Source organism: Diceros bicornis, chromosome 10 (genome assembly GCF_020826845.1).
Source record: "Diceros bicornis minor isolate mBicDic1 chromosome 10, mDicBic1.mat.cur, whole genome shotgun sequence".
Lineage (NCBI taxonomy): Eukaryota > Metazoa > Chordata > Mammalia > Perissodactyla > Rhinocerotidae > Diceros > Diceros bicornis.
Window position 1 is genome coordinate 59,797,667 of NC_080749.1, and position 17,267 is coordinate 59,814,933.

The 17,267-nt window shown below is 35.6% G+C and overlaps 1 protein-coding gene across 2 annotated transcripts in view; it reads right to left on the reverse strand.

The window, feature by feature from the left end:
* Window positions 1-17,267, reverse strand: part of ZNF385B (zinc finger protein 385B) — a 105,951-nt gene that overhangs the window by 62,058 nt on the left and 26,626 nt on the right. The window contains exon 3 of one of the 2 annotated variants that reach the window (XM_058549349.1): window positions 1,536-1,574. The exons of the other annotated variant lie outside the window; for it this stretch is intronic. Within the exon in view, the coding sequence (XP_058405332.1) occupies window positions 1,536-1,574 (39 nt within the window). The remainder of the gene's footprint in view (window positions 1-1,535; window positions 1,575-17,267) is intronic. 2 annotated transcript variants of the gene reach the window in all.

The following is a 17,267-nucleotide window of genomic DNA, read 5'->3' on the forward strand; positions in this document are numbered from 1 at the left end:
TAGAAACATAGACAAAAGATACATCTGCAAAAATCTAGTTCAAAGTTTTTCATAAACCAAATCTGTTGACAGTTTCGACACAGCTCTGAATATAAACGTTCCCTATAAATTTTTGAAATTGTTAGCTGCCTACATACTTTTTCAAATAACTCCTGATATGAATTTATTCTACTCAAATCTCAAATTTGCACCGCATCAGCCTGAAAATATCCGTTTATATTCCCAAGGCTGAGAGCTCTCTGTCCTGAATGGCGAATTGTGGCGGAGCACTCCAGATACAAAGGTAGGTGAGCTCCCATTCATCTGCTCCCTGAAAAGCAAAACAAGGAGGTTCCTTCAAGAAACTCTCACCAGAATTGGCTTCTCTACTTTACATACATAATCCTACTCATCCTCATAAAATCAACTAAATAAACACTGCCTCTTTACCCCATTCCTTGTCACCTGTCATTAACTCTTGCTATCTTTCCCTTCTTTGAACGACCTACTGCTAATCATATGAAAATTTTATCCTCCATGTTTCTCACTTGGAACAGATTTCCTCTATTTTCCACTTGACTCTCCACATTCTTATAGGTCTTTTGGGGAAAGATCCACTTGTTTTTTTCCCATCTAAATCTCTTTTATCTTCCTCTGCTGTTTATCATAGAATTCTATAATTATATTTCTTATTCAAATGTCATTTTGGGGAACATGATTTAGTTGAAAGAAGACTTTAAATGGTATAAAAAAGAATGTTCTTCTTGCCAATTCATCTGATACCTTGAAACAGACACAGTCTAGCTTAAGGTTTTTTTGCCATCTGACGCAATAACTACAAATACCTGAGTCATTTCGGTGGGATCCAGACTTGGCAATAACATAGAAAAGGTTTTCAGATCTCTCTTTTTTTTTTAAGGTATAAAGTGGTAAAATCCTGAATTTTTTTCTTAGCATTCGTACAATATGCTAAAAGGTAGATTAAAATAATAACTACGACGTTAACATATTAACTTACATTTTTTCTTTCACTAACGCAATGGCAGCTCTCTGTAACTGTGAAATATGTAAAACTAAATCAATGGTAATTCTTTAATTCAATCACCAATTTTCAGGATGAATAAAACATTCAAGAAAAGTAAAAACATTTTCATAAATCCTAAAACGTGATAAATGCAAGTGATTCAATTTAGTATAGTTGAAACTATATATCTATATCATAATGATTTCACACGTAGAACACTCAGGAAAATTATTGGAGTTATTGCAATTATCCAACACTCTTATTTTTAAAGATTCAATTGGCATTTTATAAACATTTGATTGTTAAAAATGAACAAGTGTTTTCAAATATCTTTATTAAAATGTTTATATCACTTTTAAATGAACAAATGCCTTGTTAAATATTCATATTAAATTAGCTCATGTTAGTTCACATTGCACAAGAAAGCTGTCTGTGGATTAAGATTGTGATTCATTGGTAAATGATGCTAAAAAAGCTTTTTTTTAAGGAAAAAAAAAACTACCACATAGCTCTAGCTACCAATATTCCTTACCTGGCAGAATTTATTGGTCCCAAATAAGCCTCTTCTTTTCTAAAAAAGTAAAAGTTAGAAGTAGTCATCTGGAATTTTGAGGCTAGCAAGTACATTTATATGAAATTTTTAAAAATCCATTTTTTTTGCTCATCTCTGGTTAAAAAGCGTGAAATGCTTACTAACTAAAAAGCAGCAAGAGTTAACACTTGCCATTTTTTCTAATGAAAATTATGTAGAAATAAAAAGCAGAACCTATTAGTGCAATTAACTGGTAGGTAATAAAAATGAAAGATGGGTTGTAGCTGTTACCAGGAATTGAGGAGATAATTGGAGGCTATGAATGGACAAATTAACTATTACATTATAGTACTTGTAAAAGGAATTAATGAAGCTGGCCTTATCACACCACCTATTTTCAATATCAAAACAAGAACAAACAGGTATTTTTGGTGTATTCACCAAGATTATGGAACCACAAATCCGTGTGAATTTTTTGAAAGATCATTGCTTTTACTGAGTATACCAAAAAGTAATTTACATCTGCACAGTGTAAGCAATCATAAAAACATGCAGCTGCAAATCAAACCTAGCCACAGGAAAAAGAAACACAAGGCAGCACTTCGCCAAATGCCAGGATGAACGCTGTGGGAGGGGAGAGACTCTAAGGCAGAGGATACATGGTCAAATGAGTTAATACTTGATATTTAGATTCCAGATAATTTTGCTAGATGGAGCGTTAGGCAAAGAAAATAGAATTACAGACTTTTCAACTATCTCAATAATTTTCAAGAGGCCTGCAGTTTGAGGTTTTTTTTTTTTTTTTGTGAGGAAGATTAGCCCTGAGCTAACAACCATTGTCAATCCTCCTCTTTTTGCTGAGGAAGATTGGCCCAGGGCTAACATCTGCGCCCATCTTCTTCTCCTTTATATGTGGGACCCCTGCCACCTCATGGCTTGATAAGTGGTGCATAGGTCCATGCCCAGGATCTGAACCTGTGAACCCCAGGCCACCAAAGTAGAGTGTATGAACTTGACCACTATGCCACTGGGCCGGGCCCTGGAGTTTTACTCTTGTAAGAGTCTTAAAATGATTTCACTAGCCCTTAAGTGGGGCTGGGTATGGGAGTAAACTGAGCACCACCCAATTATAAAGCAAAAAGCTCTGCTCAAGAATTATACAAGGCTTTCTCCCATGTGGTTAAGTGACTGGGTAGCCATACTATTCTTAAAGATGGAGAAATTTCATCTTAAACTTAGCCATCTACTTTAACCAATGCTCTAAAAAACACTTGGTAAGCAATTAGACAAGATAGTAGGCTATACTAGCTTTTCTACTAAACAGAAGTAGAAACCAGAAATTTAAATTTAAATTTAAAACCATTTACATTTTGAATTTAAAATGTAAAAACCAATCATCCAGCAAGCATTTCTGGAGGCCTAATAAGTTTCGCATGTTGTTCCAGACTAGCTGGGGCAGGAGGAGCCAAGCAGAAGAATGAACGTAATTGTAAATGTTAAAAAGTGAAAAAGAGAGTATAAACTCTGTGTAATTGGAGGTTAGGAAAAGAAGTGACCATTAAGCAAAATAATGGGCATGAGAAGGCACATAAAGGTCTGTCTCCTCTGCACCACCCTTACTTTGGATTTTTTTTTTCTTTTCTGATTTTCTCACACTTTAAGCATCCAGATCCTCCCTTTAACAGTGATGTCAATGTGTTATCCTCCCAGGGGTATTGGGCCTTTTAATTCCTTTTTCTAGCTGTGTAATAACAATAATAAACATCATACTAAGAGCAGCTTAGATTTACAGAGCTCTTACCATGGGCCAGGAACGGTACTAAGGGATTCTCTCGTGTCGTCTCCACCATCACATGAGGCAGACACGATTATCATCCTCCTTTTACAAATGAGGAATCCCAGGCTTTGAGAGGTTTAATAACTTGTCACCCTTGAGTTTGTAGGTCTGAAGCCAGGATTCAAACTCAGGCAGGAGTCTCGCCCACATTGTTCCCTGCTAGCAGAACACTGAGCAGGGATGATGGGTATTGCGTGTGGCCCTGCTGCAGGGTGTGAAATTTGGGAAGAAAGAACAAGTGTTCCTAGAATTTCTGCAGCCTGGAGGGCAGCTACTCAGTCAAACTACACATAAGGCCTACTTGGTGCTTAAGTAAAAGTTACCAGGAGAAGTAAGTCTTGGTTTTTCTCTTTCTAACCTATTTATGCCCTTCTTAGGATAAGCCCATTTCTTCGTATACAACTTCAGGAAAGCCATAAATAAAAATTGGGGCTGTCCTGTCCTCTTTCCCCATTGTAACTGTTGGGCTTGCACACAGAAAGAAAAGAAAGTTCCAGGAATACTTAGAGATTACACATAGCAAGTGATGGTCATCAATTGCACCTGGTCTCGATTTACCACAAAGAGGACCTCAACTACTGAACCCTGTGACTTAAGGCTTTCTGGAAGTTTGGCAAAGTGTCCGTTTTTTAACTGCAGTATTATCAAATTACTGTAGTACAAAAAGAATGACTATTTTTCTTTCTTTTTTTTTTTTGTGAGAAAGATTAGCCCTGAGCTAACATCCGTTGCCAATCCTCCTCTTTTTGCTGAGGAAGACCAGTTCTGAGCTAACATCTGTGCCCATCTTCCTCTACTTTATATGGGACGCCGCCACAGCATGGCTTGACAAGCGGTGTGTTGGTCGGCACCCGGGATCCAAACCTGCGAACCCTGGGCCACCGAAGCGGAGCGTGCAAACTTAACGATTACCCCACTGGGCCGGCCCAAGAATGACTATTTTTCATCCCTTCCTTTTTCAATATCAGATTTATGGAAAAGAATGTGACAATAGGGTCTCATTAGAACTTCAATTATTCACGAAATGACATATTAAGGGTGACAGCTACGTCATTGAAGAACAATATTTTTCTGAAGTTACTTTATAAAAGGTTTGCCTTTTATATTTAAATACCCTGACCACATGCCTTTATTTTTGTTTTACTTTTTTCAAATCCTTGAAAACAAATAGGAACAAAACAGACACAACTATCACAAAGACAAATTTGTCTTCTCAAAGATCAAGAAATATAAACAATTGCTTATGGTTGGCAACATTAGCTCAAGCATACACCTTTGTACTGTTTCAGATTTCAAGTCAAAAGCCTCAATAGAAATAAACCACATGGAACGTTATACTGGCATGCATACTACTGTCAGTCCTGCATTTTTGTATCTGGAATGAGTAAAAACTGAGACATGTCATACTGACTCTGCTTCTCCTACCTAGAACATCCTGAACATCATCATTGTCGCTGAAATGAAGACAAATGGCATGTTACTCTCTCCACAGATTGTTGATTCAACCAAGAGCCATATGTCTGGAAAGGTGCTTCCCTGACAAATCCCCAGCTCTTTTGCTAAAACCACACATTGGCTGTGCCTTGCAAACAAAATCAGCTGTACCCTTGTTCCACTGGGATACCATTACTCCACCAGGAAGTTAGCCAGTCATTCACAACACACACTTAAGAAAATGCTAGGTCACATTATATCTATATCTAAGACTTAGACCCAATAAAGCTATTATTGTTACTACTATTAGTATTTTATCAAAATGTTGTAGGCTTTTAAGTATTTTGAGGCTGGTTGACAATTAGCAGTATCTGATTGCTACAGAAATTAAGTGGGATTCCAGGATCCCTTTCCAGAGCCTTCCTAGTGCTGATCAAGATTTCCGATAGAAAATATAAGTGGAGTCAGCCTAAAGATTTGAAGCAGCCTGTCAGAGTAGAGCAGAGATTAGAATTTCCTTTTTTTTTTTTTTTGTTTAAATGAATCTAGAAAGCTTGATATCTTTCACTCAAATTCCATACTGTCAGGCCCTCTTGAGAGCTCTGGGATTCATCAAACAAGAGTTTTATATCCATTGACAAAAAAGGTGACTAGAGTAAGGAAAAAACACCTTGTGACCTATTTTGAATGGAAAATTAAACTGTATTTTCCAGTAGTTTTTTTGGAGAAATTCCACCTTGGTTTTACTTGTGGAAGAATAAAAAGAAACATATACAGGATGCTAAGAGATTTGTGTTTCTGCCATAAAATAATGTCCTCTGTCTAGAACACTCTGATAGCAAAAGATGTAACCTGTTTAGAGGTTAAATGTTTCATATCAACTTAGTTCTGTCCTTGGGAATTTTTGCTCCTTTCCAACACATCACACTTTTATAAATGCATGATTTTCAATTTGCACAAACACTATATTTTCCCTGAAAATGGATTCATTTAACAAAAGTTTATTAAGTAGCTATCATGTACTGCTTTAGGAGCCTGACATACAGTGGAGAAAAAGCCTTCAAAAGTACAATGTTCTTGTTGAGGAGACCTATATATCTGAACTACTAAATGAGGTATTTTCAGAGTGTTTTAAGCACCATGAAAAAATAAAACAGAAGAACGGGAAAGAAACAATATTTTACCACAGATGATTCCTAAAAACATTTTGGTTATCTCAATACAACTGTGATTCAGATACTTTTAGACGTAAAACCATACCAAATATGTAAAAATAAGGACATTATTCTACTACTTAGAGAAGTTGATATAGAATTCAGAATCATACAACTTGTAAAAACTGTAGAGAAAGGGGCACACTCTTCAGCTTTAAAAGTGGTCTGTGAGATCTCTGCAGAGGATTTTCTTCAACTACAAAGCCCCAGGACAACAACCAGATCTCAGAGCCACCACCATCATCACCTCCCCAAGGAGAAAGGGAAACTAGAGTGATCCGCATTTTGAAAGTTCTCTAAGGATGAGTGCTAAGTGCGAGATACCTCTTACCTGGAGACTTTCCTAGTGGGTTTCTGTACGGTGTGGTTGGCCTGGTACTTAGCAAATAGAAAAGTGACCATGAGTTAACTTTTTTTGTTTTTCAAATAAGTACATATTTTGTCCAAGACCTAACAGTTATTTGTGAAGATATTACAAGAAAATAATGTTTCCGTTTTAACACTTTTAGAATGTAAAGAGTTACCAATGCTAAAAGCTAAAAGCAAATGAATGGGTAGTTTCACCATCTCCCTCTTTTTAGTGGAAAACCAGTTTAACACTTTTGACAGATAATTAAATTGTTCCAAGTAGAAGGAATAATTTTTAAGTTCTTTTTCAAAGAGTAGTTATTTTGTTAATGAGAGATGCCATAAGATTAGACCTGAGTACTTTACTGAAGCTGAATGTCTAACTCTGACAGTAGATCCTTGTATGTAATAAATATGGTCAGTACAAATGTAAAGTGTTCCATTTTCCTGGCTGGCTCCACATGCCTGGTGATTTTCCATGCTGCCCGGGATTAAGAGTGATGCAGCAAAGCTGTAGTTATGCCGCTGGGTAATTTAAGAAGCCACATCAAAGAGCATTTCAAAAAGTTCAGTTTAACAAATAAGACTTTCAGCTTACGTCTGCAATGGGTATGAGACGTAATTGAAGGTTCACTCACACCTCATTGCATGGAGACACGCACACCCAGCAATGTTTTGGGTGTTGATGTTCCTATTCAAACATCAGATGAGTAAGCTAAAGAACTGAAATTCAATTGCATATGTACTTACATTCAGGTTAAAAAAATGCATTTTGAAAGGTCTAATTGGTTAATGTGATGTATTATGGGAGCCCAGACCACCCTCAACCCCAATCGCAACTGCTTTTTTTTTTTTTTAGTTTTTTTTAAATTTGGTGAGGAAGATTGACCCTGCGCTAACATCTGTGCCCATCTTCCTCCATTTTATATGTGGGACGCTGCCACAGCATGGCTTGATGAGTAGTGCATAGGCCCACGCGTGGATCCGAACCTGTGAACCCTGTGCCACTGAAGCAGAGAGCTCGAACTTAACCACTACACCACTGGGCTGGCCCCTGCAATTGTTCCTCATAATGGAGGGAAAAAGCATTAAGGTAATGAGCTGAATTATGTTTCCTAAGGAAACTCAGTGCTTTTCTTTGTTTCCATTTTTGAACAAGCAAATGCTTAGACGTGACTGGAAGCTATTAAGAAAGAGAGGTGTTTTTCCATCAGGACACAAAGAAAGTTCCTGAAAGGATTTTCATTTTATCTTCAGTATTTGATGTTCCTATAACTAAAATAATTTTTGGCCAATGGATGCATATGGATTTGAAAGACCTGTAACATCTATCAAAGACAAGGTAACAAAAAGTTCATATGAAAGTTAGATGCTCTTTTGAGGGAACATGAGAAAAGTTACAAAATTTTTACAAAAAATGAAAAACTACCTGGAATCTTTTAGGGAATTAATAAGAATTTAGCTCTATTGTAAATTTTTATAGCACAGAAGAAAAAAATAAAACGATAACAAATAGTATTAACCTTTTTTGTCTGTGGAAAAGTTACTACCCTCGAAGTATGTATACTTCATATTTCTCAATGAAGTATATGCATATTTCAAAAAAACAAACAGCCCAAGGCGTACATAGTTGACAATGAACAATGTTACCCAAAGAAAAATACCAACAAAGCTGGTTAGAATACACTATTTAGAGTGATAGGAACAGGAACGGGATTCACCAAGAGAATCTAAAATAAATGTCAGGTGTTACCTATGTTATTTAGTATTGTGTCTCCTCAGGGTGAAATAAAATAAGAAATAAATCATTTTGGGAATATGGACTGAAGAATAGTTTTTCAATAGATGTGCAAAATACTAAATAAGATAGACATTCATTTGAGAATAGGTCATGGAAAGTGATTCTTCTACAGTACATTGGAAGAAGCCATCCATTCTGAAGTTTGGAAGGATGGGCTAATATCTGAGATAGAAGACAGTCACCTAGTTCTTGGCCTTTCCTTTTGTTCTTTTTAAAATAGTGACTTTTAAACAATCCCCCAAAACTTGTCTCCAAGATTAAATTTCCACAACATAAAATTCAGTGCCAAAAATAAGTCTGAGAAACATCTTTTAAAAAAATAGAATTTTTTATTCTTTAAGAGGAAAAAAAATGGCACACAAGTAACCAAAGACTACTTACTGATGATTATGAACGTATTTCTAAAAATTATTGGTGCTAAGATTCCAGATCTAAGTAAGTAAGGATATGTTTGCCTGTTTTCTGGTAAATGGGCTAAAAAATGTTAGAAGGGCTTTCTAAGAGACTAGGGAAGTAATGAGCTTTCTTGACTTAAAAATCAATACACCTCCTGAACAGACAAATGCATTAACTTACATCTTTTCAAAACCATTCTGTCAAAGCTAAGTTTGAAAGGCTGTTCTTTAACTAATCAGATACATCCTGATGCTGAGGCAAAGCAGGTCTGTGACACAAATTAAAAAGGTATAAGATGAAAAGAAAACTCCACCAGGCAGGAAGACGTGCAAAATCGAAAACCTGGACCTGTTTGAACGTATTTTTCATTCTGCAAAGCAAATCGGAAATGAAGTGTCTTTTCCCCAAATGGAGGACAACATATTTCTTACTCTTGCACTTAGAAGGAACCTGACAGTGAAGGACTGACAAGGCTTGATGCAGGGTAAGTCTGCAGTGCTCCGATCCTAAGCATCTTGGGCTCTTACTGTCCATGCCACACTCTCATTACACATGGTAAAATGTCAGAGATCATCCACATTTTCAAACTGATTTTTTAACTGTTTTAGTTTGAGCCCTAGAACCCTCCTCCCATGCTACCCCAAAACAGAATCCTAACTGGAAATTCAATATAATAAAACACTGAAAACAGTTCTAGTTAAAGCATGTAGGTCAGGCCCCAGATCCACCAGCCTGATTTTAGTCCAACTTCCTTACTATAAATATGTGCCAAACACTGCATAGGATATTCTTATACTAAAAATGATTTGTTGTTTATCTGAAATTCAACTTTTTAACTGGGCATCTTGCATTTTATCTGTACCCCCCTTCTCCGATTCCCATCCAAGGATGTCACAGCTGTACCGATGTTGATTCTATGATCCTCCTTCTCCTTGCAGGTTCACCTGTCACACTTCACATTTTAGGACTTTAATAAGGAAAATGGTCCCTGAGTGGTTTTGTGGACAAGTGATATCAAAAATATTTTACGTCATATATTCATCTTGCTATTGCCTTTTTGTATGGATGGATATGTGTATACTCTTCACAACAAAAAACATTTTTGGTTCAACTCTGCATTTGTAGGATACAAAATATACCATACTTGTAAAGCAAAATAAAGAGCTTTAATAAAGTGCCTTACTCTGCTGGCTGCAGTGATAATTGCTTTATTGAATAAGGCTCTGTTAATGGTAGAGCTTGACATTTAACATTTATCCATTTGATTTACAATTATTTTTACATGATTGCAAGGAGGCTATAGTTCAAACCAAAAGTAGTTTAAACTGAAATGTTTTCCTTTTCTTTTGAATTTGTAAGGAAATGTAGTCACTTGGCAAAACTATTTTATTCATCAAATTTATTTCAAATATACACAAAGCCCTTTCTGTTTCTATATGTTCTGAATAAAGCAACACCTATATAAGAGAAAAATCAATATAGCAAATGAAATCATCAAATTAAACATGTGTCCAGTTTGCTTATATTTTGGCCATAAATATGGCATCAAGATTTCCTAATCCAGCAATGGAGAAAAACCTACATGAACCACATTGCAAGTTGTCATGAAACACAAAATCCCTCAGTGACATTCATGAAAAGTTTTAATATTTTGAAGCAAAAATCATTTGTATTTATAATCCATCTACTCCTTATGAAGATTTTCAGAAATGTTTTTGAATTATTCTGTCTTCCATTCTGAAATTCATCCTATCAGGATGCTTGGCACTTCAAAGGCTTCACAACCATCATTTGATTTTTTGTTTTCACCCTTCCATCTCCCTAACCTCTAACACTTTTACTGAAATCAGACAAACACCTATATCAACAACACGAGAAGCTGATATGTCACTTTATTTAAATATTTCATATAATTAATCAGGAATCACCAAATTTCTGCCTCACAACAGAACAATATCACAATAACAACTGTTGGCAGTTATGAAACCACTGCAGTCCGATTGGCCTCCCGAAGCCGAGGTTAAAAGCTGGCCTCTGGAAATCAATCATGCTGTCGGCAGAGAATAATATTTCAGCGATATGAAAGCTGAAATGGAGACTATAATCTTTTGTGATTACCCTCGAGGGCGAAGCAAACGCAAAAAGGAAAGTCTATGAATTGCTGATAATTTCCTGTGATGACTGATTCCCAGGAAATTCTGATATTATTCTTGCTCTGTAACAAAATGATGGTTCCCCAGAAGTGTAGCTTCAAAGAACTCCACATCTGGGTGTCACAATGCTTCTTCAGAAGCTGCTCACCCATTAAAGGGGCCAGGCTTGTGAGGCAGCAGCCATCTCTTTGAAGACAATGGAGGATTTGATTGCATAAGGAGTGATGAGCTATGTGATACAGGCTGTCTTTCTAGAAAGTTCTTTTATGAAGGAACTGATTTAAAATGTATCTGTTTTAAACCTTTTATTCCCCTCACAGAAGTCTAAAGATTGATGCATTTCTCTGCTGTTTCTAATAGCTATGGAGTTATGAAATCTTGGCTTGTATAATTTTTAAAGTTTTATTTAGGTTGATATTTGCTTTCTGAGAAAAAATGGTTTTCATACATATGTGCATACCCTTAAGGTCTATATGCTATTTTGAGATAGAATATAAAACTAGTAATCTTTTTTGAATAATTATCAAACTTAACAGTTGGATGTCACTGCTCAGAGTACAGGTTAAATGGGCCTTCTCATATGATTAGCAATTTAAATTAAAAAAAAGGGGGCGGGGGGAGTCAGGGTAAAGGGTAAACTGTAACAGTCAAAAGTCCAAAGAATTTTTAGAATAAATTTCCATTATCAATACTTGAAGGATAATTCAATATGTTGGCTAATACCACTGAGTTTAAAATATTTTTAAAAATTGCTATTTTAACTAATGTCAGTTTGATTAATGAATAATGTAAGAATAAAGGTTCTATGTTTGGAAGTCAACAGTATTTTAAACATATAACAGAAAACATTGTTATGTCTTAGGAGTCAATGACAATGTGTCATAGGTACACAGCTCTAGGTTCAAAATACCTTCATACGTAGCCTTTAAAGTCTAAATATCATTGAAAGTAAACAGGGAAAAATGGAATGCAATCAAACCGGTTGTGGTTATTCCCAACCTCCACTCAATATACCTTCTCCCCAGCCCTGCTCCAAACTCGGTTGCAGCCTCTCTATACTGCTTTCAGGCAGTCAAGTGATTCTGATTTTTAAGTATGCCCTACTATTATCTCATTCAGCTAACATAAATTGAGCATGTGCTTAATACCAGGCACGACTACTCAAACTGAGTGTAAATTTCTTAAACTCAAGAACCAGGTCCTAGCCTTATGTACATCCTTAGCATCTACCTTAATTAGGATTGCTGTCATGCACAAAGCCAGCCCCAGGGATAAACAAAACTTGGTTTATTTAAGATAACTGATTAGGAAGAAGAGATCAATGGGATAAGAATATTAATAAAAATATTAATAATTATAAGACTGGAGCTTTGCTGTTTTAAGAGTCCTTTCATAAACATTATCACATTTGATATTCATGGATATTTTAAATTATTAAAAATAGTATGTGATATGTTATATAGTTATGATTTTTTCACAGATTCTTACTAAATTCCAGAAATTTTCTAAATATTCAGTGATATCCTCAATTCTCCATAAACATAATCAACTCAACTTTTCATGGTGTAATGATACAGGCTAGGAAGGTATTATCACCTCTATTTTAAAACAAGAAAAAGTGAAACTAGGTGACCTTCCTAAGATCAAAGAAAATGAGTCCAGATATGGGTCTTCTGACTCCTGGTCCAGTGCTTTTTCCTTATGCAATACAGTAGATCGCTCTCCTCTATTCTCCCCTACACGCTGGCTCCTGCTTCCCCAGGTGGCATGAAGCAGAGTCAAGGCCAGGTAGGACTGTTAAAGGCTTACTTTGGAACAAGTCAAGCAGACTTACTTCTCTGAGATCAGACAGAGTACTCCAAGTGGCTTTTGGGAGGAGGTGGGATATAACCAATGAATGAATGACTCACTAAATAAATGAATGCCACCACCTCCTTTAGAAGGTAAATACTTCAAAAGTTGAAACTTAAGTATATACCATGTGATAGTGGCTATTAGAAATCATTTTAGCATCTAATAGCTTCAGCTCATTTTGGGAAATGGAGATTTTGCGGGTTTGATTATACTATTACGATAATGAACTATCTTACATATTATGGATGTTTGGTGTCTACATAAGGAAAATAAAGAAATTAGACTCAGACACATGTTTTTAATTATTGGAGACTTTCTGTATACCTCTGGTTATTTGTAAATCATAGCCTGTGAAAGAGATCAGATATATTTTCTACCATACCACTCAGATCTTTACTTGGCTCTAGAAACTTCACAATAAGAGAAAACAAGAGACTGACAAGACAATTCTGTCTTCTAAATAGAACATACTGCAAAGGAGAGTTTTTCAACCTGACTTTAGGAGCTGCAAGAATTTATTGGGTACTTAAAAAAATATGTCCCACATGAATAACCTGTGAGAAATTCACACATTTAAATTAAGGATATGGGAGGGTGGAGACAGCTCTTGCTTGTCTGATATTTAGCTTTGTTCCTTTTCAGTGGCAGAGCTGTCTACTCGAAGAAATGAGAATACTGGATTATATTCTTCAATCTTCTGATCTGCAGAAAGGGTACAACAATGAAACATATAGCCTATTTCACATGTGGGTGTGTTAAAAGAATTAATCGTAAAATGTCTTTAAAATATGCTAAAGCCCTCTGATACTAGAATTCCATGAAAATAAGGTATTGTTCATATAATTTATACTTTTTCATCTATTTCAAGCATCAGAACATAAAAAGGAAGGTAAGAAAACCTAAACTGACAGCTAAATCTGTGAAAAAAGTATTTTTCCAAGATTCCTACTGAGCTGCGCAAAGATGTTGAAACTTCACAGATTGCTAAATAGCACTCCCATTCATCTTTAGCACCCTCAACAGCAACTATGAAAGTAAAGGGACTGGAATATTCCAAAACATGTTCTTCCTTCCTCAAAAGAGATTCGAGACCTAAGTCTGAATACAAGAATCTAGAGGGAGAGGGGGAAAAAAAAAAGTCTGTGCTATTGGATGGGTTCCCAAGTTTTTGATAAAAGTTTCTCAGGGAATACCACCATCAATTAACATTTATAGAGCAACTAATTTAGAAATACTTTTTTGGGCTGGAGGGAATGTTCTGTACCATAATATTTTGCTACTTTTTTATATTTATTAAGCTCTCCTACTTTACGACAGGCACATAAAGCCTTGGTCACTGAGAGAAGCTAAGAACAAGGTTGTTGTTGGTTTCTTCTTCTTTTAATTAACTGGAGATTTGTTAAGAATAAGACAAATTTTTTAAAGAAGTGACATGAACACTTTTTCCAAGTTGACTCTACTCTTAAAAAATGCTGACCTGGGACAGCACCAAGACTGAAGACCAGTCTTGCCAGAAAATTTGATGTGCCCTCCAAGTACACATAATCCTTGAAATTCTAGCACTGAAGATGAGGTCCCAGAGCCATGTGAGGTTGAGACCAGGATAATGAAAGGGACACGCAGGAGGACATAGCATGGTGGGACTTCAGACGCCTCTTTTCACAGGCTCCTGAAACTTTATGTTCCCTCGTGTCCCCATCAAGTCTTAATCTGATGTTTCTTGGCAGCTTTTATCAACCGAATTGACTATTCACTATGAGCAGAATCCTCTATTATGTTATGGTGAATTATACAAGAAGAGGAAGCAATTTCTATCAGACAGTGAGCAGCTTCTGTCTTATTCACATAACCCCTCCTTAGCACACTGACTGGCGTATGTAGACATTCAGAAAGTGGTTGTGAATAAATGCCTTTTCCTAGACATCCTGAACAAATAATTTTATTCGCAAGAGAGGACACATATGACCACATATTATATAAAAGTACATGTATACATACATACATATCACACAAATAATATCTACATATTCTAAATTTCAAGAGTGAGTAGAGAAAAGGGAGATTTGAACATGAAGTCTTTAGTAGATACATCTTGAGACCTTAGAATGAGGCAAGGAACATGAGTTAAATTTAAAAAGGACACGTTTGTGGTTTGAAGAGGAGAGGGAGACAATAGTACAGATGGTCACTATGTAGTTTTTTTCCTCCCAGTGATTATGTTAACATAATTTTTCTCTCTGTCATGTTTAATAGGGATGTAAAAATTTCTAGGCAGGAAGCTATGCTTAAATATTTGTACAAAATCTCCATTAATTTTGAACCAAATTTCAAAGATTTCCTATAACCATTTTATCTAATGATCTAGGGAGTGCTGCTGTTGACTTATCTAAGTCCAATAATAAGCTATCATCCTCCTCCTCTTCAAGTAAATTTGAGTAACCATGGAAAATTTCAACTCAGCATACTTTAATACTATATATTTCTTTAGAACATACAAAAGAATATGATCCATCAATATATTTTAAGCATATCACAAAAATAAAAATTCAACTATATTCTCTTTTTTATTTGACTGTGATAAATGTGTCATTTCAGGTAGCTAGACATACTGGTATCCTAGGAAATATGGAATATATAACTTTTTAATGACAGCAAAGCACTACTAGAGAAAAAAGAAGACTCAAATGGCAAAAATTCACATTTGGGTTGCATTGGAAGAGGTAAAGTGTTTTATTTAAATTACGTTAAAGAAAAATTCAAATAAAAGAAAAATATGTATCCAAATGTTTAAATAAGGACTTCATTAAATAGGTAAAGGTATTAAAGGCAAGAAAAAAGTTAAATGTTCTAGCTTACTTATTTCAGATTTCCCTATAACAACACCTCATGGGAAATATGGCATGAATTAACAGCAAAGTAAATGTGATTTTGATTCCTAATTTCTTTATTTTGGACCTCCTTGATAAGTATATTATTATTTCTACTACAAGAAAGGAAAATTTTAAATATTCATTGATAATTGCCAAATTATGCATGACCGAGAATCTCAAAGAGTGGAGCAGCATAAAATAAATGGTAAATATATAGATCATTTCACGGCTTGACATGGATGATTCAGAAAATGATATAGGGATTTGGGACTTTAGAAATTATCTTTATTCTGTTCCACATATTTGTTCATGTGTCAGGAAAACAATAATTTCAAGGTAGGCAGTAAAAATCAGATTATTTTTCACAAAAATAAGATAATTCAGCCTCTTGCAAGAAGCAGCAGTGACCTCTATTGTGCTTGTGCTTTCCTGGAGCAGTTGCAAAAACATGGCAGGACTCATAAAGACATTTGAAATAAATAGGCATGGAAAACACCTGTCAATCAGCAGAGAAACTGACAGGTGACTGTGGTCTTGAGGCGGCTGTCGATCAGAGCTATAGCTCTGGAGAGTCACACAAATACATTGTGCATGTACCCAAAATATGGCTGTTGAAAAGAGACCTGACCTATGTATCATCACATACAGCACATAGGTTGCATATGTGTCTTAGTATGCTCAGGCTGCCATAACAAAATGCCATAGATTGGGTGGCTTAAACAATAGAAATTTATTTTATCACAGTTCAGGAGGCTAGAAGATTGAGATCAGGGTGCCAGCATGGTCAGGTTCTGGTGAGAGCTCTTCTTGGCTTGTAGATGGCTGCCTTTTCACTATGTCCTCACATGGTGGGAAGACAGAAAGCTGTCTGGGGGTCTCTTCTTATAAGGGCACCAATCCCATTATGATGTTCCCACCCTTATGACCTCATCGAACCCTAATTACCTCTCAAAGACCCTGTCTCTAAACACCATCACATGGGTATTGGGTTTCAATACATGAATTTCGGGGGGAGGACACAAACATTCAGTCCATAACAGTATGTGTGTGGATGTGTCTTCTAAATGGACGTATTTTATCATATTAAATTGATGCTATCCGAGTATGCAATTTATTTCAATTCTGAATAAGTCTCTTCTTAAGAAGAATTCAACACAAATATTATCTGGGTTGAACAGAGATAAAAATTGGAGAAACAATTGTGTATACTTTGGCAGCTAACAAAACATTATGTACAATAATTAAAGGATGACCATGGAGCATTTGACAAAGTTAAATAAAGTGAATAACAAAATAATGAAAATAGCTCTACTGGGATACAAAAGCATTCATTCTTTCTGTCCTTTCTTGAACACTATAAAGGTCAGTAACTATCTTCACTTTGCCTATGGTTTTTATTATCTTGCCTTTTCTAATCTATTTATTCTATTTCTTATAAATTTCTTGGACACTAGGGTATGTTTTTTTATTTATTTATTTTTATCCTCTTCCTAAAACCCAATACTCTTTAGTGCATATATTACGTTTTCAAAAAAGTTCAGTAACTAATGACTTTGTCTTTTAATTAAATGCTCTTTAGAACCAAGGACAAGGAACATAGTAGATACTTGCAAAGTTTCCACACCACCCACCCAGAGAAAGATGGAACTATAGCTGAAGAAAAATTTGTAACTAATTATTACCTTTAGGTTAAAAAAGGATGACAGTTCTTGAGAAAATAAATATAAAAGTAAAGACCTGGGCTTATCACCTCATATTTTAAGGGGCTCAGATATGTTGATATTCCCTTTGCTGGATAGGGGAGCATGAACATTGAAAACCAAGG